The sequence below is a fragment of the Lampetra planeri genome, unplaced genomic scaffold (genome assembly GCF_965212315.1).
Source record: "Lampetra planeri unplaced genomic scaffold, kcLamPlan1.2.h2 scaffold_811, whole genome shotgun sequence".
NCBI lineage: Eukaryota > Metazoa > Chordata > Hyperoartia > Petromyzontiformes > Petromyzontidae > Lampetra > Lampetra planeri.
The window spans coordinates 7,885-32,003 of record NW_027615633.1 but is presented as its reverse complement, the minus strand read 5'-3'; the positions used below and the strand labels follow the sequence as shown (position 1 = coordinate 32,003).

General features: G+C 42.6%; 1 protein-coding gene across 1 annotated transcript; it reads right to left on the bottom strand.

Annotated features, from left to right (window-relative positions):
* Positions 1-4,571: 4,571 nt before the first annotated feature.
* Positions 4,572-22,696, bottom strand: LOC144742007 (cystine/glutamate transporter-like; the record flags this gene model as incomplete). Its single annotated transcript, XM_078624504.1, has 12 exons — positions 4,572-4,627; positions 4,754-4,931; positions 5,199-5,348; positions 5,437-5,533; positions 6,179-6,282; positions 13,883-14,006; positions 14,154-14,198; positions 14,575-14,674; positions 18,753-18,878; positions 19,017-19,132; positions 20,831-20,957; positions 22,497-22,696. Coding segments are annotated over 12 exons (1,423 nt in total), but the record flags the coding sequence as incomplete, so codon positions are not given.
* Positions 22,697-24,119: the final 1,423 nt, after the last annotated feature.

Here is a 24,119-nt window from a genome sequence, read left to right as displayed (position 1 = left end):
CAATGGTTCATATTCTCAACCAGTTTGAGGAAAAGTCACATGACTGCATCATCTCTAGAAGAATGTGTCAGCCAGAGAGGCAGTGCCCCCTGCTGGATAAGAACAGTGTAGTACCATGATTTTTATATTTCTGCACATAAGCGTGTCTCAACAAACTGTAACGGTGTAAGTAAGTAACTGTGAGGATGAATCTGAAAGGTTCAGGCGAGCTTTTCTTATTAATTATTAGTAAGTGTGTTAGTAATGTGTGTGTGTGTGTGTGTGTCCACAGTGCGTTTAGAGGGGCACAGAATAAAAGTGTATTTTTTTCGGAAAAAAAATTACATGTCGAATCAATTTATTTAATTTATATTTCTAGACGGGTCCGTCAATGTGTTTTGTTAACATGTACATGCCAATTGTGATAGGGGCATTGTGAGTTGCCAGATATGGTCTCTATGCTCGGCACAGAGGGCGGAGTCTGCAAGTCCTGTGGCAGCAGCTTCAAAGCCACGGACTTATGAATCACAATGGCGGAATGACCGGAGAGGAGCAGAAACCAGAGTCAATATTGGGGTCATATTCACCACTGCAGTGAGTGGCTATATATTCTAGCCAGCTATTTTTATTCACACAAGTCTCATAGACCACCATGAGCATACTGTGAAGTATAATAGCAGGCTAGCAATAGGTGGCTGTCATAGACATACATAGGTAGACACCTCATCGACTGGCGCTGCCTATTGGAGCTGATGTTCTGTGTGGCCACCATCTTGGACAGGTCCCCCTTGCGTGGTTTCCTACTGAAATACTTTGTATTATGCAGTTTGATAAAGACAGACAATTGTAGCGGACACCCTGCTTGGTATCATTCCTCCACATCCCTTTCTCACCACTTGTGAATCAGCCCATCTGAGGTCACACCAGCATGACCCCTGCTGACTTCTCCTCAATACAGAACCTCCTTATCAAGATGGCACCAAGAGCCATCTTGAACGGGCCTCCTTCCTCTAAGCTCACTCTCTGGGCTTCAAACCATAAAGATGTCACTGCGGACATTAGAAAAAAACCTTGCAGGGAGAATAATCTTCCTCCCTTCCACAGTTTATGACTCTGTTTATGACAAAGACCCAATCCTCAAACTCCCCCCACTCTCTTCTTTGGTGGCCAAATTGAACTCCAGACCTTTTCATGCATTGCTGAGCAGGACTGAGACTCCGAGACTCCTTTGTTTCATTTGTAACCTAACAAATGTATTAAACATATTATGTGTCTCATGATAATGTTATATACTCGTATATAAGAACATTACCTGTTTACTACCAGTTTACCTGAGGTTGATATTAGAATCATGGGCATTTTGATATTTGCTGTTCAACAATGTTCCCTTTTTTGATGATGTACTCTAATGCCTTGATACAGACTTCACCAACGTGAAATGTGTAATGCCAATACGTCTTTTCTCAGTGTTCTTTCTTCGAGAATGTTCATTCTAACATCCTTGAACCATTTCATATGTCATCTTCTTACAGATCCTGATTCTTTCTTATCGTTAGATAAGTAATGATGCTTAGTTATACTAGGATATCTAGTCTTTAACCTCATGATACATTCTGTCCAGTAGTTTACAAGAGTTCACACACTGAGTCATGGTGTCATGGTGTTTGTGTTTAGTGAACACAAAAGATTAATCGTTGGCTCCAAACCACAGATGTGTGTCTCCTGGGGGCTGGTACAGGCACCGAGCCCACCAGTTGTAAATTACTACTAGTATCTCCTCCTCTAACTTGTTACTTGAGGTGTGATTGGACATTAACTTGACCAATTCATGCATAGTGATGAGTTATCTGAAACCACCTCTTCTCATAATAAAAGGGCAACACACCCTTTGTCCTACGAGCAGATCAAATCATTTTCAGAGCAGAGCAACCATTTTTCCAACATTTTTCTTTGAGCACTCCTTTTTCTTTTACCAGAGTTCTGTACTCTCGCTCCTACAGAATTCTTCAAGTTTGTGCCGCACGTTCGTTCAGCTTAGCCTTCGCTTTCTTTCTCCGTAACCAAGTTGTGCCTCTTAAGCTTGAGTATTAGTACCTAGAGTTAAACCAAAGTTTTTACACTTTTATTTTGGAGACTACAACTAGCAAACCGCTTTGTTGTAACGAATCCTATTTTTCTTCTTTTATGTTACAAGTTTTAGATTCTTGTTTTCGAGGATCACAAACGCCTAGCCAACGTTTCAATCCTCTCCACAAACCAAGAATCATTTTTGTCAGATCGTTACCAGAACTTTTGACCCAAACTCTGAGCCACCTGCAGTCCAAACTGCATCTGAAGCCTCCAGCGCCATCAGACAATCACCAGCTAAGGAACTGCTGGCGAGTTGCACTAAGTCGCTGATCAGGAAGCGCCATCGGCAGGACCAAACATCTGGAGAACACGACACTGTTCAAGGACAACCCACTTTGGAGACGTCGCATGCAGAATCCAGCATCACTGGGGTCCCAGCCTCAGCTCCTGAAGTCAAGTAGGCTGTTACATCTCTGAGCTGCTCAGAAGAGTTGATGTCAAAAGTCCAGTAACTGACACACACACACACACACACACACACACACACGCACACACGCACACACACTGCTCATCAGCAGTGATTCTCACATACGATAGGTTAGTCATTAGTTCAGTTATTAAGGGATTAATAATTGATCAATAACTTTCTCCTGTCACCATCACCCTGATTTTACCTTTTGTCTTCTTTTACGTTCTGTGTCTGTTCTTTGTTTGTCTTGTGTTTTGTCATTTTGTTAGTATATGTGTGTTATTAGTATTTAGTCAATAAATACCTATCTTAAAACTTGTTGTTGCCTGTTTCCTTTGTGCGCAGAGACATGATCCATTGAATCTAAAAGATCCCCTGTGCTGCCCATGAACAAAAACTGGGTTATTGCTACACAATGGTATGGCGATTTAATGTATAAATAAATTAGTTTCATATTTTTTAAACTGCAAGTTTGACTGTTCCTTTACATTTACCGGTGCCGGTATCTCTCTCACACGCACTCACTCACTCATCTAAACTGCATTCCAACATGTTTCACATGCAGACAGAACAAATGGTAAAATCAGGTTTAGGTAAGTGATAAAAAGTGTGATATAAAGTGTGAGTACAAATGCAGCGTACAAATGCAGCATCTCTAAACCAGACAATCAGACTTGTCCTGTCCAAGTCCTCCGCCGTCAAGTGCTCACTACAAACTATAGAATATTCCGTTGCAACAAACCCTTCCTTCCAATTGAAATTTCCCCTTGAATCCTCAGTCTATGTCACTGGGAAACCTTCAAAACGTGAAGGAAAAAAAACTAACAATGAGAGAGGGCCAAATAATGAACACTATAATGACATATTATAAATGGGCAAGTCTGTGAAGGTTCTCAGTCATCCAGGTCATGGTATCTTGCTGGGTTAAATCGTAGGCAACTGGACTTCTGGTTTACTTGAAGACGTTTCGCCACTCATCCGAGAAGCTTCTTCAGTTCTGAACAGAGTGGGGAGTCCTGCTACGAAGTTGGGTCGTTACCTCACACAAAGGAGTGTGGGTATCGGGTCACCCTCCCTGGTTGTCAGTCATCTGAGGGTCGTTAAGTCGTTAGCTTAACTGAAAGGGGTGTGAGTTTAGGGTCCCCCTCCATTGTTGTCAGAGTCACCTGTAAGTCGTTGGGTCGCTGAGTGGTTGGAGCTGCAGGTATCTGATACCAGCAGCAGGTATGCAGGTAACGACCCAACTTAGTATTAGTCGCAGGACTCCCCATTAGTCTGTTCAGAACTGAAGAAGCCTTTCGGATGAGTGACGAAATGTCTTCAAGTAAACCAGAAGGAAACTCACACCCCTTTCAGTTCAGGTAAGCTAACGACTTAACAACCCTCAGATGACTGACAACCAGGGGAGGGTGACCCGATACCCACACTCCTTTGTGTGAGGTAACGACCCAACTTAGTATTGGTAGCTCATCCGCTTCTCGGATGAGGGGCGAAACTAGAAGTCCAGTTGCCTACGATTTAACCCAGCAAGATAAATGAACAAGTAACCCGAATTGTTCTTCAATCTTACTTGTTAAAGGTAATCCTACGCCATCTGGTGTCAATGCTGTCCCTTACAACAGTAAGCTGCACAAAATACGGGCATTGTTGCTTGCTCTGCGCGTTGATTCTGGTGCGAGTTTAGAGTGCAGAGCCCTTTCCAAGCCCTTTCAGCATGTACCATGGTGTCTAGTTATATATTATGTCTATGGTCATAGATATGCCTCTAACTGATAATGGATAGCAGTGTTAATATTATATACTGTTTTTAAAATGTATTGATTTGTTGAAATTCATAGTTATCCTGTAGGGTTCATTACATGACATGGATGGTGCAGTCTGATCGCTTGGCGCAGTTCACAACAAACCTGGGAACCCTGATGCTGTATTTTTTTTATTTTTGTTTGTTTTAACAATGCGACTCGACTAGATGTCTGTGTTCTGCCAATTTTTATACAGTTCACCTTAAATGTTTATTTGTATCTTTGGAGTTTAAAACGGGAACAACAGGAAGTTATTTATCAGCAGGAACGACCTCCAGCAGGATCTGTACCGTCCTGTTGAAAGAATCTGTGGACGGAAAAGATTCCGAAAGCTGAATAATCATATAAAGAGTGACGCAGTAAATAAAAGTAAGTAGTAAAGTAAAAGTAGACGCAGTAAGTAAAAGTAAGTCTCAAAAAATGCCTGAATTACCCAGAATCCTCTGGACCCACTTCAGCCTGTGGCTGAAGTAAATGAAGACATAGTAAGCAGGGAATCCAGTGAGGGATATGGCAAATCCAATCCCTGTGTTCACTGGGTCTGAGTACAACGACCAGAAGACCATGAGGAAACATGTGAGACAAAACACCATGGGGATGAAGATCGGCACCTGTGGACACATCAGAAGGGACAAACAAGGGACAGAAACATTGCGTTCATATGTGGCTTAAACATCCTGAAACTCTGAGTGTAGACAAATGAAATGTCAGATTCAGGTGGCTAGATAATGTGATTAAATGTCTAAAGATGTCAAACACACTTTATCTTCTGCTTTTCATACCAAAGGAGGCAACATGTTTGTAGAAGTCCTCATGGTTCTGTTAAAGGTGAGGTGCAACTCAGTGCAGACATGTGTCTTAGGTGTGATTTCACTGACCTTAAAGGGGCGGGGCAGGTCCGGCTTGGTGAATCGCAGATAGATTAAACCCAGGACAACCACACCGATGAACAGCCAGCGCAAGAAGCTCATTAAGTTCAGCAGAGTGTAGATGTCTCCTACAAAGAGCTGTAGGACACTCACTGGGTACTGGACACACACACACACACACACACATATATACCCGTAGACACATCATTTATATTTCTGTCAGTCATAGATGCTACAGTGAACTGACCAATATGAGGACGGCAGCTATTGGAGTGTGTCTGCGCATGTGGATCATGGAGAAAACCTCTGGGAGGTGTCCTTCACGTGAAGCCACGAAAAACATTCTGACACAGACACACACACACACACACACACACACACACAAGTAGAAGAATGATAATAGAACATCAGATTATCATTGTTCTTCAGGCCAGTCCAGATCAAAGATGTGAGGTGCAATGGAACAGTTGCAACATCGTCCCTTTGCTCCTCAGCACTGGTCAGCGGTGGAGGTTGAGGAGGATTCTACCAGTTCAATTGCTGATAATGGTTCAGACTACCGCTAATACTCTGACCAAGCGATTTATACCCACTTGGGTTTAACGTATCCAGCATCACAATAGCAGCTTGAAATGCTATGCTAACAAAAACACAAACACAAATGCCAGAGCAAATGTTGCTGAAATTTTCCGATAAGAAGAGCTGAGTCCTCTAAGGGGTTTGTTGTGTTGTTCTGTTCAACGGCATGTAACCTGCCTGTTGCTGTGGAAACAGTAATTTATGTGAGGTCACAATGAGCATTTGCAGCACAGTACCTCAGTGTGAATTGGACTGTTGCTGGAACATTCTGTTGCAAGTGGATGCATGTAGTTGACTGCTGCAAGTTGTTGTGCTTGGAATCTTACGTCTGTATTAGCCTGAGTCAGGATTAGATTGAATAAATAAACATCAGTAGACGTGTTTCATGTGTACATGTCTCCTCTCAGTACCTGGACAGAGCGAACAGACAGCCGTTCATGGGGCCGTAGCAGGACAGCGCCACTAACACTGGTACCGCGACTGAGAAACTCCCCATCAGCTTCTCTGCAAATGTCTGAGGACACACACACACACACACACACACACACACACACACACACACACACACACACACACACACACACACACACACACACACACACACACACACACACACACACACACACACACACACACACACACACACACACACACACACACACACACACACACGTGTATGTTGCAGTATAATATCATCACTGGCTTTGACAACATTTGACTTTTTTCACCTTGTTATGTGCAATGCCCGTTAGGTGACATCTGAGAAGGTTCAGGAGGTGTGTCTTACTTTGGATCAATTAATCACCTCCCACATCAAGAACTCTGCACACCTGGGCCCATTGTGCTGAAGCTTCTCCTGTGGTTTGGTGCTCTTGCTCTCTCACTCTCAACCTGCTCTCCAAACATACCATGGGTCTCATTCATGAGACGTTCGTAAATTTGTGAGTAGATTTTTACAGAAAAGCCTCCTCTGGAATCATGAAGCCGTAGAAAACTCAAATCTGATGGTAAACGTGTGTAGCTCCTGATCGCCGATAAATCGTAAATTAACAGCATGCCCCTGGTGATCAACAATTTGCATAAGTCCCCGCCCTATGAAGAGCCAATGACCAATGAAGGAGGTGGAGAGACATTCAATCCCCTGGGGGATGGTGAGGGTGACAGATTCGCTGGCTTTCGAAGTGGTGTCCTGATAATGATGTGGACTGTTTGGATAACTGTAAGCAATTCTGGGGAAAACCTGGTCTCATGAGAAGAAATGGCATCCATCCTATTTTGGACAGAGTGGTTATTTTTATCTAGGAACCTATAGAGCTTTGTTAAAACGCCCCCCACCTGACAATCTAGAGTGGAGATTATAATGCAGAACCGTAGTCTTACACAACTTCTACCTCCAGGACAGTCACCCACCCAAAATTTTATAGAGACTGTGTCTGTCCCCCAACCCCGCCAAGCCCACACCATGCTCCTCTTTCCCTCCCCCTCAGGCCCCAGTTCGGTTCACAACGCATCTCCTCCCCCCATCATTCCACAGAACCCTCCCCTGGCACTTCCGCGAGCTCAGGCCAGTAGGCCCGATAAAAAGGGTAGACCTGTACTGTTCCAAGGGAGCAGGATCGTCTGCCAACATCCTCAATGACCTTGGCTACACAAGGTCCAGTTGTTGTTTCTCCACACATGCCTCCTTTTGCAGCATGCCAAAATGCCACAATGTCCCACGCTACCAACCTCTTCCGTCTCGCTGGCTGGGTGTGTGACTGGCAAAAGCCCACATAACATATGCCTTCAGGTCCTACCAATTCACCCAGACTACTGGTGATATTTGGGTGTATTCTGGAAAGGCCCATATTATTTCTCCCACGATATCTTTTTTACAAAGACAAGACAGATCACCCACCCCGACAACATCCAGCTGTACACCCGACGCAGCCCCATCAATTGGTTTTGCTGGCCACTATGGTGGTCCTTGGTTCACCCCACGGTGGGCAGCAGAGATGTATGCTCTCCGCCCCTTCCTCAGCCATTTACAAGTTTTAATCCATGATCATTGCCGTCCTTCTTTGGGGGAACGAATGGACCAGGAATGTCATCCTCATTCACTCCCAAAGTCGAGCTCAAAATCAAAGGTCGCTTCCACTCCCTGGCAATCATGTCATTCATTAGAAGGCGAACCTTGATCTCTGCCCAACACCAGTTCATATTATGCACCACTCACATTCCCTGTTACAAGAACTCCATCGCTGACTCCCTTTCTCGTATCTCCCTCTCTATTACTCACTGGCTCTTCAATTCTCTTTGCTGGTCACCTCCAAGTGAACATGCTGCTCAAAGGCTTGCGTACTATGGAAACCCTCTTCCTCATTCCCTAAACATTCCTTGCTCCCTCTGTCTCTCCCCCCTTTTCCTTCCCATCCTATCCATCCCTACTATCCCTTCATTGCGACCCCTCCCCCAGTCATCCCCACTCATCCCATCATTTGACCCTCTCCCTCTTATCCCATCATTTCAACCATCTCCCACTCATCCCTTCATCCACCTTCCCTTTGCTTCAATCCCTCCATTACATTGACAGTCTTGTTGATGGTGCTGCAGGCTCAATGCATGTTATATTAGGTTTTAGTAGTTTTTCTTTCAGAGGGTCAATGGAGTCTATGCCTTCACCGCCATGGTGCAACTCAGAGACACAAACCTAAACAGACATTGCATTAGATTAAAAAGAAAATTGTACTCCACACAGTTGCAGGAGCACCTCTCACCATGGAGGACAGTCTAAGGATATATTTAAAAAGGCCTCTGGAAAAATGTACAGTGTTATACCCGGGATCCTTCATTCTTAATAAGTAATTAATTATTAATACGGTAAACATTATTGATTAAACTGAAGTATTAAGAACAAACGTATGAGAACAGAACAATGTGTCCTCAGCTAAATTAACATCTTGTGTAGTGCACCACTGGATGGAGCAGTGCAGATATAAGTGAGTACATTCTATTTTGGATGACCTTCATGCTTGGACACAGCCGATAACTTTGAGTGAGGAACAGGAATGTAGCGAAGTGAATAACAACTCTTAGAGGTACCAGATGCTCATAGAGAGAAAGTATCTGTGTGGACATAAACGATCTTTAAGTTGCAGCCTCCACACTGAGAAACTGAACGGCATGAAGAGTCAGATAGCGATGGGCCAATCAGCGACATCCTGCAAAGAAGCAACCACCACTGAGAATAGCCAATGAGAAGACCCAGACAACTGCACAATTCATATTTTGTATTATAAATATACTGGGTCAGGATGCTAGTAAGTCAGACTTCGTGAACTGACACACTGTTTGTCAGGGATTAGAAGATCAGACCCAGAGCGCTGTATGCTTTATTTTGACCGTGGGATTAAAACTGATTTAAGTCTAAATACCTTCTCCTGTCACTTTATTAAAGAACATGCAGGATCCACTCACACAGTGACAAGGTAACAGGAGATCGGATCCAACACAGAGCATCATATTCCTCAAGATTGAGCACTGTCGCCAGGCTGACGAAAAAGCCATAAGTCGAATGAACCCGTTTCCCTCCAGACCGAATGACTTTGTTTTTTTGTTATTTTTTTTCAATAACACAGAGACTAGGATATCTAAAGGCAACAAAATGATTACATTGAATGTTTTTACACTGATTGTTTTACAGATTATACTGAAATATGAGCTTGTGGTTAAAATGAAGAAAATTAAGTTATTATTACAAAATTAAAATTTTGAATGAATAGAGCTGATTGCAACAGGATTGCAATGACATGAACGTTTGATTTCTGATTATTAAGACAACGATCATGTTGATTATTGAACATGAGATGACTTCTTCTTCTTCTTCTTCTTCTTCTTCTTCTTCTTCTTCTTCTTCTTCTTCTTCTTCTTCTTCTTCTTCTTCTTCTTCTTCTTCTTCTTCTTCTCCTCCTCCTTTCGGCTTGTCCCTCTTAAGGGGTTGCCACAGCGAATCATCAATTTCCATCTTTCCCTGTTCTCTGTATCCTCTACTCTGACTCCAACTACCTCCATGTCCTCCCTCACTGCATCTATAAACCTCCTCTTTGGTCTTCCTCTCTGTCTCCTACCTGGCAACTCCATCTCTAACATTCTCCTACCAATGTATCCACTGTCCCTCCTCTGCACATGTCCAAACCATCTCAATCTAGCCTCTCTAGCTTTTTCTCCTAACCTTCCTGTCTGTGTTGTCCCTCTGATGACCTCATTCCTAATCCTGTCCATCCTGGTCACTCCTAAAGAGAATCTAAGCATCTTTAACTCTGCCACCTCCAGCTCTGCCTCCTGTCTTCTGCCTATCGCTAGTGTCTCTAAACCATACATCATAGCTGGTCTAACCACAGTCCTGTAAACCTTTCCCTTCACCTTAGCTGAAACTCTTCTATCACAAATCACTCCTGACACACCTCTCCAGCTGTTCCACCCTGCCTGCACCCTATTCTTCACTTCTCTTCCACAGTCTCCACTACTCTGCACCGTTGATCCTAAGTACTTAAACTCCTGAAAAGTGACGTTAAAGAATCATGTGAAGATGACTGTAGCTGGAGAAAGAGACCAAAAAAGGGAAGTATGGCACGAATGAACAGGATACATTTGGACATATTTGCCTGTCATGTACGCCAAGTTGGGTGTAACGCATACGTCATGGAAATTTGAAGTCAGAATAAAAAGCAAAGTACGGAAGAGATCGCTATTTGGGGCAAAAGAAATTGAACTCAGGAGACGAGACAGCTAAAATAAAGAAATCGAACTTTTCTCATCTGAAAAGAGAGCTCAGAGCTGAAGAGAATTAACCCAGTCCACCAAGTTGATGAAACCAAATTTGATACAAGGGTTTCTTCGTTCACCCTGCTGTTGAAGATATAACAAAGGTTTTTCTAAAAGATTATCAAGTTATCAAGGTATTTCTTACGATTTATCAAGATTTTTCTGAAGACTTATCAAGGTATTTCTGACGACTTATCAAGGTTTTTCAAGATTTTTCTAAAGATTTAGCAAGATTCTTCAAGGTTTGAAGACATCGTGCTAGATTTTGAAATCAGCAGTAAAGGAAGAACTATATAGGCCGTACGATACTACCCTCTCTCTCTCCACCGTGGACAATCGACTCTCAAGCTATAGCTCCAATTAGGGTTTGAATTCAGACATTTTTACAAAGTTTTTAATTGTATTTGGCAACAACCCGTGGGTTCACTCAGCTGAGGACCCACATCAGTGGTTCAGGTAAATATTGCTGGGGGATTGCAACATCTAGTCCTTTCACCAAATTGACAAGGATCTCTCTATGTTGCAGTTACGGTGCCCAATCCAAACCTTGTGTGAATACCACCCATTATTGTGTGTGTGTGTGTTGATGTGATTGTGTGTGTGTAATTCCATTCTTCTTAAATTCTTAAATCCACCATTAAAACACAGCTTATCCTCCAAAAACAAAACACCCACAAATCCCCTAACCGTCTGGCAGAAAATCAAAAGTACCAATGGAGATCCACATAACAATACTATTCCTCTGCTCAAATCATCTGGCACATCCATCACCGACAACAAAGAAAAAGCCACACTCTTCTGCGACCACCTCAAAAATATCCACACATGCCCAAACAACCCAAAAATCTACAACACATGGGAAGATTTAGTTGATAAAAAAGTAATAAAATACAAGACATCACAAACAAATGCAACTAACTAGGGGTGCACGAGAGATATCAGATGGATAATTATGGCTATTACGTATTACAGATCGGGCCGATAGAAAGAAACAAAAAATGCTCCAATGAGGCCAGATTTCCAAACTAGCGGACTGTGCTGCAGGTGGGTTAATGTGAGCAAATCAAGCGCTCCTTTTCACCCACCTCTGCCGTAACTTCCCCACAGTGAGGTCAGTGTAAATAAACACCTGAAACATCAGCATTGCTACTATTAGCTAGTATTTTGAAAGACTACGAAAATGGAACTGCTAAAGAAGTTGCTGACCCCAAACCAAGAAAGGCTCGGGGCTGGTTTCTAGTGATGCAGTGTTTGAAAAATGCAAGTTGGCCAGAAATTACCTGTGGGCTAAGCCAATCAGTGATTTCATCATGGAAATGATGGTGCTGGACGACCAGCCCTTCACAGCAGTAGAAGATAACAGCTTTTGTCAGCTTGTAAACCAATTGGAGCTGCAAGTTGTACTTCTGAGCCGTTGCTACTTTTCGGACATTCTGTATGTTTGCCAGCAAAATACGACAGGATTGTCACACTTCTGAATTCACTGATTGATAGAAATGAGGACATCAGCGTTTATACGCTTTTATTATGCACTTAAATATGGCGTAACTATTCATTTGATAACTCAGTTGAAAGTGTTTTGTTTGAAATAAAAAAATAAATATGTGCTTTGCTAGAAATAGAGCTGTGAACTTGATTTTTGTGTTTTGTTAATGATAGTGACTAATTTACAGGTGTAGTTGTGAAATCGACCTTAGTCTAAATCCATTTATATTTAAAAATTAATAAATATAAATAATAATCAGTTATGAGTTCTGAGAAGCAAAAGCAAACGTTATAAAATATTGTGCATCCTTAATTACAACAGTGGTGATGTCAGTAATACTACTTAGCCAGATTAGGGGCAGAGCTGTTAATGCTGAATTAATCTTTGCTCATTACATCTTTCATTTTTCTTACCCTCACCTATTTCTAAAAAGTTATCGGTTATCAGTATCGGAGGAAAAAAACGTTATCATGCATCTCTACAACTAACCCCATCATAGAATTCCACCCCCTCATAGGAGACTGTCACCACCCACAAATTACAACTGCACTTGAAGAATATGAAGAACGAACATACCGGGAGAAGACACAGTTGATACAGTTCAGATAAAACATGCACCAATCACCTACCTTCTGCACCTTGCACAGCTCTTCACCACAACCATCAAATCAAAATCTAAGATTGCTCATCCATCTCAACACCCTTCAAGCCCAAGCTGGAGTCCTCCAAGGTGCTAAATCCTCTCCTCGTACTCCTCTACATTTCCGACATTGATTCAGTTCACGTGTTCTCTGATCTCTGCTGTGATCTCTGCTACAGGTCCAGCTCCAACAACCCGAAACTAGTAGCCAAAAAACTCAAAACAAGCAAAACCGAAATAGAAAACTGGGCAAACCTCCGGAGAATAAAACTAAACCCTGCCAAGACACAATGCACCCTCTTCACTAGCACCTGCAGCCAAATATTCTTTTGACACTCTACAACCAACGAATCTCCCTCACTAAAGATGTTTGGAAGACAAAGTACAATTCCTACTGGTATAACATGCTGATTACTACATTTCTCTTTGTGTCCTGATGTTAATCAGAACCTTTCACGGGATCACGGGATTTACGCAGACATTATCTTTCTCCTTGCTCTGCATAGTCTGTTGACACATAGGTGTTATAATCTGGTGCTGTCCTTTTCTTTTGTTCACCTGAGACAGCTGCCCTCCTGATATCCCCAAAGCTCCCCCTGCATCCTGCCGCCTTCTGATTGTGTCTATGAACGTGAACTGTGATGCAAATTCCTTTTCCTGCCTTTTGTTTTGGTCATCGTATCTGATTACATCCACACCAACCTCTGTGTGTACCCTATGTAAAAGTGTCGCTCTGCCCTGGGCTCTTGGTCAGTCTCCTCTACAGGCCTGCTCTGTGTCAAAACACTCACCATTTTCTGGATTGCTATTCAACCACAGAGCAAGCACTGGGTTTTGAGAATTTTTCTTCTTTGACACTCCCTGCTTGTCACAACAAACTGGGCTGTAACATGGCTGCAGACATTTGTCATGGTGGTGGTGCTAAGATATAAGAATGAAATGGAATGTAGAGGATAGTGGAGAAACTCCTGCAAGAGGACAGTCTCATTGCCCTGATTACATATGTGTGTCAGAGCACTGTGTCATCCTATTGGTCAATGTGTGTGGGCAGGAAAACACAAATATTCTGACCTCTCATGAGGTGTTCATAACCTTCCTTCATCTTCATGAGACATTTGGCAGCATGAGAGCAGAGATGACACATGACAGGAAAAGGAGAACAGTACGTTCATCAGGTGAACATACCTTAGTGACAGCGGTAGAGGCCAGGAGTTCGTCTGCTGACATCACGGTGAAGTATGCCACATTGATCAGTACGTAGCATGACGTCACAGCGACCATGGAGATGCAAATGGCCAGGGGAACAGTCCTACAGGACAGTTTCACAATGACATCAAAAGCATGCCTCAGTCACAGGCACCACCTGTGGCCACTGAGGGGTTTGCAGTTGAATGTCAATGATCCAAACGACTTCCTGTGTCCAAACGAAATCAGACCGCCGCCTGATTAAACTCACCTCTCAGGATTAGCAATCTCTTCTGTCACAAAGTTCAGGTAAAACCTAAAGAAACAAAATATAAAAATGTCTTTTCAGACAGTGAGTGAGAGAGTGACACACACACAGACACTGTTGTGGATCACCTACCAGACTTTAACAAAGAATCCGATGTAAAGGTAAGACCAAAATAATGTTGTTGTTTTTTTTAAATTAAATGTGCTTCAGTTTGTGTAATGAATACTGATATGAGACTTTAAACATAACCTGTAAATTGACAGTGTAAGTAATCATTTTCACACCTTCCCCATTCACCCATAGATTTCTCTGGGTGAACTTTTATGTCTATAGGTACTACTTGGTTATAAGTCCAGGTTTCATCTAGGAGTCATTGAGTGAGTGGCTGAGTGAGCCAGTCAGTGATTGAGTGAGTGACACCTACCAGCCTGAGTATGCATACATTCCAGCATAGAAGGCAAGCGGTAAACCTGACAGTTTCACATTGCTCATCTCAAATGCGTTGTCAAAATTTTTCGTTTCTCCTGCAACAAACAAAAATATATTTAGGCAATGTCCACACAGAGATATTTTGCAACAACAACAACAACAACAATGTTGTAATGCTGCGTTTATGTAGCAGAACATACTGAGTCTGTTCAGTTTAAAACTGTGTCTGTTTGTATTTTTGTGGAGCTTTGCATTGAACCTCATCACTGTGTTTCATTTTTTCCAGTTCTCAGTGTTTTTTATCATTTATCAGCGACAACTACTGAAATTGAGCGGAACTCCGACAAGATCGGCATCATTGTGTCTCACTTCTTTGGACAAAAATCATCTATTGGACAATTCAATCTGCTAAGCTAACACAGAATTGCTCCGAGATTGGTTATTCTGTTTTTTTGTTTTTGTTTTTGTTATTTAAGGTGTCAATATCTTAAAGTGAGCATATCTGATTACAACGTTAACAGCGACGAGATCGGTATAATTTTCTGCAATTTTTCACATTTCACATTTTGGATTGTTCAGTTTGCTCAGCAGACAAGGAAGTGCTGACCAAGTACTGTCTATTCTTCTACATTTTTGGTGAAGTCTAGCTCTATCTATTGGCCTGGAGTATTAGTATCAATGCATTTTCACGGATGCATTTGGATGCAAATTTTCTTGATACAGAGCCAAGGAATACTGAGGACAAAGGGATTGTTTGGTACATGTGGACATGATCAAAGTGCTGCAGATAGGTTCCTGAACAAAGTAAGAACATCCAGGTGAAGAATTTTTAGAGACAATGGGTCTCATTTATGAAACGTAAATTTAGACGTAAAGGGATGTAGATTTCGACCACCTGACTCTACTAAAAAACTTCCTTCGGATTCATACATGCCACGGGAAACTCAGATGTGATCGTTAATATGAGTGTAGATCCTGATCTAATCCATCGTAAATTGACAGCACGCTCCTGTGATGAAGAGCCAATGATCAATGATGGTGGTGGAGATGCATCCAATAGCATGGGGGGAGGTGGACAGGTGTGTATGTTGGGTCTTATTCATGAACACATGAGAAAGAATTTGTGTATAACTGAAATTTAAGTGCACATTGGCTCAAATCTTATGAAAGCTTCTAACAAAATCTACACCTGCTGTCGATACACATGTAGCGCTTGTGTAAATTTAAGAACACACATAAATAATGTGATAATGAAATAAATAATTGTGTTAGAGACCAAGCCAGGGGTCCTCAAGGACCACAGACACCTGTGGACCTAGGGGTCTTTGGTGACCTCTTGAGGCAGGAGCAGGGTACCCATTCTGTCATCCCTGGCCACCACCCTAGAGGGCAGCACTGCAAGAAGCAGCACACCAGGACTGTGTCAGACACAGCAGATGGCCCGAAGCAATCAGTGAGACTAGTAGCAAGGACTATGAAAGCTCTGAAGACTGCAGACATTTTGCATGGAGTCCACACCCCACAGTCCACTCCACTCACAGTACGTTAGAATCTGTGAGAACCTTTGGTCACACACACCTTAGTGTGTTGGTGACTAGTGTGTGTGTTCCACTTACATGCAACATCCTCTGTCACACTCCATATATAATAAATATAGGAATTCCACCGACTGCGTTGCGTTGCGTCTCCGATCCGTCTCAGCTCCGTCAGTCCGGAGCGCTGCGTCGAAAATGCGCAGAGGTTCTATTTCTGACGGATGCCGGAGCTGAGACGCATAAATCTCGCACAAAATCCATAGAGCGGGGCAGGAAGTCCAACACAGAAACAAAATAAATATCCGGTTACTTTTCACAATAAAACACTCGACGTTGACGCCGGATCGTATTTCATACTATTTCATCAGTACTTCCAACACAGTACATTTATTAAGAGTATTTATTTACTAATGAGCTACTTTCCCATGGTAAAAACACAAAACACCGAAAAAAAAAGTCAAACACAATCAAGTCCGACTCTCCTCTGTGTCTCCCACCTGGAGACACTTGTGTTTCTTCCTGGATTTATCACACATACATGAAGTTTCGCGCGATTATACGTGTTTTCACCGCGGGAACTTGTTGGTCACGTGACTGACGGACCGGAGCCGCGACGCAGTAGAAACGCATCCGGTGTAAATGGACGGAGCGCGCTGACGGAGCAAAGACGGATCGGAGACGCAACGCAACGCACACGCAGCCGGTGTAAATCCAGGGTAAATCCAGGGTGACACCTCTCATTACATACACAAACTTTCAACACACACTATCACATTTGTCCAGTGTTATAATCTTCCATTTTGTTAATCCTCCCGGTTGTGCTGGTTGAGATGTTTTTCACTGCTGTCTTGTGAGCAATATTGCAGCTGCTGTAGTTTTATTTTTTATTTCATTTACTTATTTGTCTCCTTCTCCATAGATTAAAACTGACGGACACCAGGGGCTCCAGTAACCTATACTGAATGTCCAGACTGTCAGACAGGACAGGTCCAAAAAATAAAATAAATAAATAAATCTGGAGGAGGGTTTTAATTTAGATGGATTTTATGCATAGACATATATAGAAGGCTAAATGCCTCAAGGAGGAGCCTACAACGTTGTTCACCGGCAGCCATCATGCCTCGGGGTTCTATTTAGATACGTTGTATGGTGGCGATAGGAAGGTGAGTGACCTGCTCAAACAAAATTGAGCAAGTTATGGTGATTTAAAAAGTATGTGCGCAATGGACGTCGCTCTCCATTGGCCAGCAGCGCCGGTGAGGCATCTAGCCTTCTCTATATGTCTATGGCTTTTATGTAGAAATGTACACACAAATTTTCAAATGTTTCATGAATGAGACAAAATGAATGAGGGCAAATACAATAAAAGTAAATACTGTTATATATATGTACATTTGCACATGCACATAGAGATTACTGTTACTACTCAGTTTATCCATTAATACCAGGGAAGAAGCTATGAAATAAAAATCAAAATGGCAGTAGATTTCAAATATTTGATTTCTGAATTTGTGAATCGCTCATATTATTATTGTGGCAGAAGACATTTAACATCACTGGCACTGTTCTTCTAAAGAAACAACACGAGAAAACAAGTCAACCTAATACCTGCTGACTTCCTTCACGCTGTCACTGTGAACAAATGAATGTGATGATGCTGATGATACGATGAAGTGATGATGGTGATGAAGTGATATTGTTGATGATGGTGATGATGGATGATGTGATATTACTGTTGAAGTGATGAAGCGATGAAGTTGATGAAGGTGATGATGGTGATGATACGATGAAGTGATGATGGTGATAAAGTGGTGCTGATGATGGATGACGTGATGACGTAAAGTTGATGATTATGCTGATGAAATGATGATGTGACGAAGTGATAATGGGCCCCTGTATCAACACTAACTGTTCTTCGTTTGGTTTTCGTGTGTGTGTGTGTGTGTGTGGGTGTTGAGGCATTTCACTGGTTATCATGGTTATCCCAGTTAGATGCTGATTGTGAGCTGGTGTGTCCTGTTGAGCTTTCACTCAGCAGTCTGTATATATGACATGCAGTTTGGTGTCATTCCCTCTCTCTGTCATCTGTGTGCACAGACTGCAGTCTGCATGTGGCTCTGTGGGACTGCAGTGTGACAGGCAGCCTGGTGGTGGAGGTGGCTCCAACAAGAAGGGGGATCTTGGAGAGACCTTCCCCACTTGAAGACCTGACCAGTCTGCAGCACAACTGGCCACAGGCCACATGGACACTCTTCATACTACGCCAGTAGGCTATGCTGCTATGGCCTTCTCTGTTAAAACTGTAGCCGACTTCCTCTCCCCCTCTTATCAGCACGTTAGACACCGCCTTTTGCTAGTTAATAAAAAAATAAGAAGCTGAATGCACTTTTTTATAAATCGAAAATAAACTTGGCTTCAAAAGTTATCGTTGTCTCTCTTGCCTCTCCGAAGCGGTTTGGTAAACTTTAACTTGTGTGTGATTGAGTGACGTTGGTGATGAAGTGATGATGGTGATGATGGATGATGATGAAGTGATGATGTGTGATGCGGTGATGAAGTGATGTTGGTGATGATGGTGATGATGGATGATGAAGTGATGAAGCGATGTTGGCGATGAAGTGACATTCACGTGTTGTACCTTTCAATAGCAGGTACATTCCAGGGAGTATGATGATACCAATTGCCAGAAGTTTGCTGAATGTGAGGAACATCTGGATTCTGGCCGTCCACGTCACACTCATACTGTTCAGATACACGACAGACGCTGCAGAGATGGAGAAGACTCATTGAGTGTGAGAGAACATAATTTCAATGTACTCAGTTATTGTAACTTTCAGCAAAATGTCCCATTGTCTAATGAGTTGGAGCTCACTGGAGCTGAGGACACGCTGGAGATACGTACTGATGCCGATGAGGGATGTGAGTTTGACAGCAGCTGGTGGAACTGCACAGGGCATGAAGAGGGGTTCCAACAGGTAGTGACCGAATGTCAGAGCGACCACTGCCATTCCTGCAGGCCTGGTACACACACACACACACAGGGCCCTATTGAGATAATTATTTAATTAAAGTTAAGAGTTCAATTACTCTGTCGTAGAGATTTTCCCTGCACTTTAGGACCATCAAAAAGTCCTTTTCTTTGACACAATATGTCAGTGTTTTTGACATTTCCCTATTTTTCTTCACCTTCTGTGACCTGGTCGCTCAGCTGTAGGTCCACTCTCGTTTTGGGCGGACTGCACAGAGGTCTGCGCCGACTCAAAGCGGATGTCCACAAGTCTCGTGCACACAAACCGCAACATTACGACCGCTCCATGGATGCATAACAAAAAAATGTTAACAACACAAAATGACACTTCAAGGGAAACCACTTGCCAATGGAAGCTCTGATGACTGCGGACATTCCAAGTCCGTTGCGCTCCCAGACGCTGGAGTCTTTTCCAGACTGTGACATTCTTGCTAGTTTCGGAGCTACCAGACCTTTCTTAACAATGTCCAGCTTTTCTTGAAAAGTCTGTCTTGAAAATAGCTTGCAGGCTGACAAAGCAGCTTTTAAATCAATTCAACTATATTTTCACTTCATTTGCACGTTCAACAGCTCTAGTTTACACACTGTATGACTATCCAATCAAAGAGAGTGAATATGATGACATTGCCTGCTCGAAGGCCTTCGGGTCCTCAGCTCTCAATCTGTTTGGTTAATGCAACAGTTTGGTCGACACTTATTCTATGGTACAGGGCCTGCATAAGTGATTGTGAAGGCTTCCAGGAAGATTTCACATTTCACTCAAATGATGAGTGAAATGTGATTGGATGAGAGCATTTGGTTGAAAATACATGTTTGGAAGCTGCGAAACCAGGGGAAAAGCTATGAAAGGAAAGGAACAGACCATTAGAAATTATTTACTACGTATTCATAGGAATTAACATAAGTCTGTTATTCAAATAATGCTTAGGCCTGCAGTGAAGGCCTTGAAGGCCCTGATGGCCCACCACCGCGCTAATTTTCAGCATTTTCAGGATTTTATTTCCCAGACTTCTGTGTGTCATGAGTGTCTGTTTTGAGCTGTTTTGGTTTGTGTTTTGTTTTTTTCTCCCCTGTGTTCCTCCTCCCTCTGGCTGGCAGTGGAGGTGCGGCCAGGCTGATCTGCGCACTGATTGCTCTTGCTCTTAAGCCGTGCTTTGACCATACTCCATTGCCAGATTGTTTGTGCTTTGCGTGATTCTTAGTTCTTGTATCTCCCGTGTTTTGCCGTGTTTTTGTTTAAAGGACGTGCTGATTGACTAAATGATTGTATGTGAGGAGCTGAACCCCCAGACAAACATTTCAGTGTTTTTCTCTTGTCCAGCTGTAAATTCCTGAGCAGCGAGTCTCTAAGTGTCTGCTGCTCTGAGCAAACTTCAGACCTCCTGCTGCTTCTCAAAACCAGGTGCTGAGACACACTGACGATGTTGTAAAAACAACTGTGTGCAGATACACAGAAGAAGAGCCCATGTGAAGAACAGTTCTTCTTGTGTCTGAATTCTGAATGTTTCATAATGGCTTGCAGCAACAAACCTCCCCTATCAGATGAGATGACAGCAACTCCTTTTCTGCTTATTTGACCCCACAGTCACTGACTCATCTGTCTCATCTGTATCAAAACATAACAGGCGTCACACTCTGACACATGATTTGTATTCATATGATGACACACAAACACACACACACGTTACCTCACAGCAACGAGATCAACCCAAAGCCGTATGAAAGCCATCTGAGATCCAAAGGCTTCCATGATATATGTGTAATGTCCCCCAGACTTCTTGATGCATGTCCCCAGCTCAGCGTAGGACAAAGCTCCTGCAGAGACAGAGGAGCTGTATGAGCGCTGGCCTTCACAAACACAGAAGTATCTCACTGACATTTATAGTAACAAGCAGCCTGGACACCAGACGATGCACAGCAAACATGCATACAGATGGAACAGGAATAAAAAGAGAAGTCTACAGGGACAATGTTCTTCAATGGGTTTGAGTTTTCCAACTACCCAAAATTATTTAAGAATGTCATGTTTTTCAGCTCATGTTCTTAAATCATGTTCTTCAGCTCGCACTTGATCATTGCTGGATCTTCAATCAATAACTTTCTTCAGACTGTTCGTCTTTATTCAACCGGCTCTCGCTGCCAAGGGCTCAAGCATGGAGTGTTGGTCCGAGTCAATTGCTTCAGGAGGTTGTTCCAATTAAAACAAAGAGTCAGTGGAACATGTGCAACCTGACACCTGTATGAGAAAGATTGACAGTGAACATCACACAGTCACATACAAAAAAATACAAAATTCTGAAATGAATAAATGACAAACTGTATGTTATTCATTACATCCTGTTTTATTTTGTAAAATCACTTCACTTCATGTTCCACTCTCCACTGATTGTAGCTTCTCTCTATCATTGTGTGCGTGTGTGTGGTGAAGGTTCTTAGTCACTGTTGGTGTCAGTCACCTGCGGAGGCCTGCGTTGTTCCGCGGTGGTCAGTATTGTCCGTCGTTACGACTGCAATCAGGATGTAGATGGTCAGGTGACTCAGGGGGCGGCACTCATACCACTTTGTTTGAGTCTAAGTTCAACTAAACTGAACTAAATACTCACAAAACCTGCTTTCAAGAGCCCCTGGGTCAACAGCTTGTCAACTTGTGTTGATTTTGGCACTACTTTATGTATGTACACAGTGTGTGTCTGTGTGTGCGTGTGCACATGCAAGTTTTTTACCTCATTTTGTAAATGAATTGTGATGTAGTAACACATGCCTGCTGCTTTTGTAGAAGACTTTCAGAGATAGTTATTCATACTTTCAGTAAATTATGATAAAACCATAATTATAATAATAGTTTTGTAAAAATAAAGAGTAGATACGTGTGAGTATGTATGTGTGTCTACGTGTGTATATTAGGTAATGAGTGTGTGTGTGTGTGTGTGTGTGTGTGCATGCATGTGTATGAATGTGTGTGTGTGTACGTGTGTGTATTAGTTTGTTTGTGTGTGTGCATACATACAAATTGTGATGATGTTGGGCTATACAAATAAACTGAATTACATGTGTTGCTAAGTACAGTTGGGGAATATGACCTGTGATGCTCAAACGTGTCCACTCGTCCAACATCCAGTGTCTCAGCTGCAGCAGTGACGTCCTCAGGGGACACAGACCAGAACAATGACAGAGAGACACTGAACATGTCCTGTGTGTGTGTGTGTGTGTGTGTGTGTGTGTGTGTGTGTGTGTGTGTGTGTGTGTGTGTGTGTGTGTGTGTGTGTACATTCTGGAATCTTATGTGGTTCATGTATGTGTTTTCAAACCTTGTGTAAAAGGACATGTACACTGGTGTTTTGACATCCAACTCACCAAACAGTGACAGCACACCACAGGCGATCCACACGAGTAGAGACATCCCGACGCTACCTGTGTGTGTCAGGATTCCCTTTGGCGAGATGAAGATTCCAGCTCCAATAATGGTCCCGATGATGATGGATATTCCTCCAGACAGAGTTACCTTCTTCCCCAGTCCCACTTTCCTGTCGTCCTCATCCAGGAGTTGACACTCCCTTTGGAAAGACCTGCTGGTCCCTCAGCCTCAGACATGGGCATGGACCTGCTGATTATCTTCTCAAACATTCCCCGATACACAGATGCTCTCCACCTCGACCCTCCTGTCTAACTGGAGCCTTCAGAAACAAACTTCTCTCTCTCTCTCTATCTCTCTCTCTCTCTCTCGCTCTCTCCACCTTCTTTCTCTCTCTCTCTCTCTCCACCCTCTCTCTCTCTTCTGTTCTGCATGTCTCAATCACTAAACTTCAGTGCTCTCACATAATAAAGACTGTTGGTGTGAGGTCTTTAATGAGCTGCAGAACCAGCTGTTTGACACTCATCTGGTGGAAGCTGAATGTTCCATATCTGTTGTTGTTTGTTTTTCACCGATAAATATCACAGCTTTCCTTTATCTCCATGTTTGGAACCACTGCTAATCTGTCCAACACATGGGGGTTGGACAGAATATAGGACTGGTCAAAGGTCAAATCAAAGAAGTGTAAAATGAATCAGATTGTTGATATGTGATGGTCCTCAGGCCGATCAGAGTCTCTGCAAAAGTATGGTGTGATGGGTGATGGTGTATGCAAACAAATGAATGTGACAGGACAAACAAGGACAACAGAACTCTGCTGCTGCTTTGATATGGATTTTAAAAATGAAAACAAGCCTCAGAAAGCACATAAGCTGTTTTTGCACACAACTCAACGGAATGTGGAGTAAAAGCAACAGTACGGATAAAACTGTCTGAACCTGTTAGACATTGCTGTATGCACACACACACACACACACACACACACACACACACACACACACACACAAACACTGTGGTTTCGGATGGATGCTGGATTACGTCAAACATTCAGATGGTTCTGTGAAACGTGGATCTGGATCCTGTTGATCTGCTGCTGTAAGTTTCTGTCTGTGGTACATTTACTCAGTAATTTCGTACATTAGTCCCCCTTTTGTTACACAAAGCTGTTTATCAGAATCAGTTTTTATTGTCAGCTTCAAAGTGAAAAAAGTTAAGTGCCAAAGACTGAGCATAAAATTATAATAGCAAAAAAAAACTTTAAAACACTGAACACAATAATAACATGAAATAGAATAAATCCTCCATGAACTGCCAACTTATAGTGGTGGTGGAGTGCCTTAATGACTCTAGAAGCTATGCTACATGGTAGCATAGGTAGTGTCGCCCAAGTCAGATTAACTATTTCCCTTATCTTAATTGACAGGGCAAGTACCTTTAACTAGTAGTTGTAACAATGCAAATAGTTGATACCAAGTAAAAACAGCAATCATTACCACTGTCTCCTCAAAAAAAATGGTTTGTAGGTCAAAAGTCCCTGCAGTAAATCCGGCACACCAAAAAAGAAAGAAAAAAAACATGATCAATAACTCACCTAACAGAATAAAATCCACACATGAATACAATAA